The 842-nt window shown below is 49.5% G+C and overlaps 1 protein-coding gene across 4 annotated transcripts in view; it reads right to left on the reverse strand.

Annotated features, from left to right (window-relative positions):
• LOC108250982 (S-arrestin-like) overlaps nucleotides 1–842 on the reverse strand; it is a 12,051-nt gene that overhangs the window by 6,467 nt on the left and 4,742 nt on the right. For all 4 annotated transcript variants that reach the window (XM_017441109.3, XM_025002807.2, XM_017441107.3 and 1 more), the window contains exons 7-9: nucleotides 692–759; nucleotides 471–606; nucleotides 209–293 (exon numbers count right to left, since the gene is read on the reverse strand). In XM_017441109.3, coding sequence (XP_017296598.1) covers nucleotides 209–293; nucleotides 471–606; nucleotides 692–759 — 289 coding nt within the window. The remainder of the gene's footprint in view (nucleotides 1–208; nucleotides 294–470; nucleotides 607–691; nucleotides 760–842) is intronic.

Below are 842 nucleotides of genomic sequence, written 5' to 3' on the forward strand. Positions count from 1 at the left end.
CAGGTGTGGGCTGATGTAGGTGCGAGGAGACAGGTGTGGGCTGATGTAGGTGGGAGGAGACAGGCGTGGGCTGATGTAGGTGAGAGTAGACAGGTGTGGGCTGATGTAGGTGCGAGGAGACAGGTGTGGGCTGATGTAGGTGCGAGGAGACAGGTGTGGGCTGAAATGTTAAGGTGTTTCCAGGTTCTGGATGTCACAGAGAGGTCACCTGTCAAACTGATGTCTTTAATGTTCCTGCTGGATGAGTTGTTGATTTCAACGTTAGCTTTGACCGGCTCGCCGTGGTAAAACGTCTGCAGACAAAGAGACAGTTGGACACAGGTGATGTCCCTGTGTGATAACTCTGAGACCTGGGATGAGTTTTGTAAATACATTGAAAAACATGGAGGTACCAACAGGAAATCACTAAGGTCCCCTGTCGTTATTATAGTCTGATTAATGACTCGTCTTCTGACAGGGTCCACTCTAACCTCTTTGGACAGGCTGAGCTTCACGTGCAGAGGTTTCTCAGACATCAGGAACTCAAAGGTCATCTCTGCGACCGGAACCACTGCAGTGTTCTCTGGACTGAACTGGATCTTCCGGATGGTGAGACGAACCGAGCTCCTGCACACAGGGGACAGAAGACACAGAGGACATGAGACAACACTGATGGACTGGATCCAGGTCTGTCAAACTGAGCTGAACTCACTGTTTCTCAATCTTCTCATCCTGATTTTCTCCACAGAAAGCTTTAACCTCGAACTCAACGGCACATTTCTGCTCAACACAAACACACAACAGATGGATGGATGGATGGATGGATGGATGGATGGATGGATGGATGGATGGATGGATGGATG

This window comes from Kryptolebias marmoratus, linkage group LG2 (assembly GCF_001649575.2).
Source record: "Kryptolebias marmoratus isolate JLee-2015 linkage group LG2, ASM164957v2, whole genome shotgun sequence".
NCBI lineage: Eukaryota > Metazoa > Chordata > Actinopteri > Cyprinodontiformes > Rivulidae > Kryptolebias > Kryptolebias marmoratus.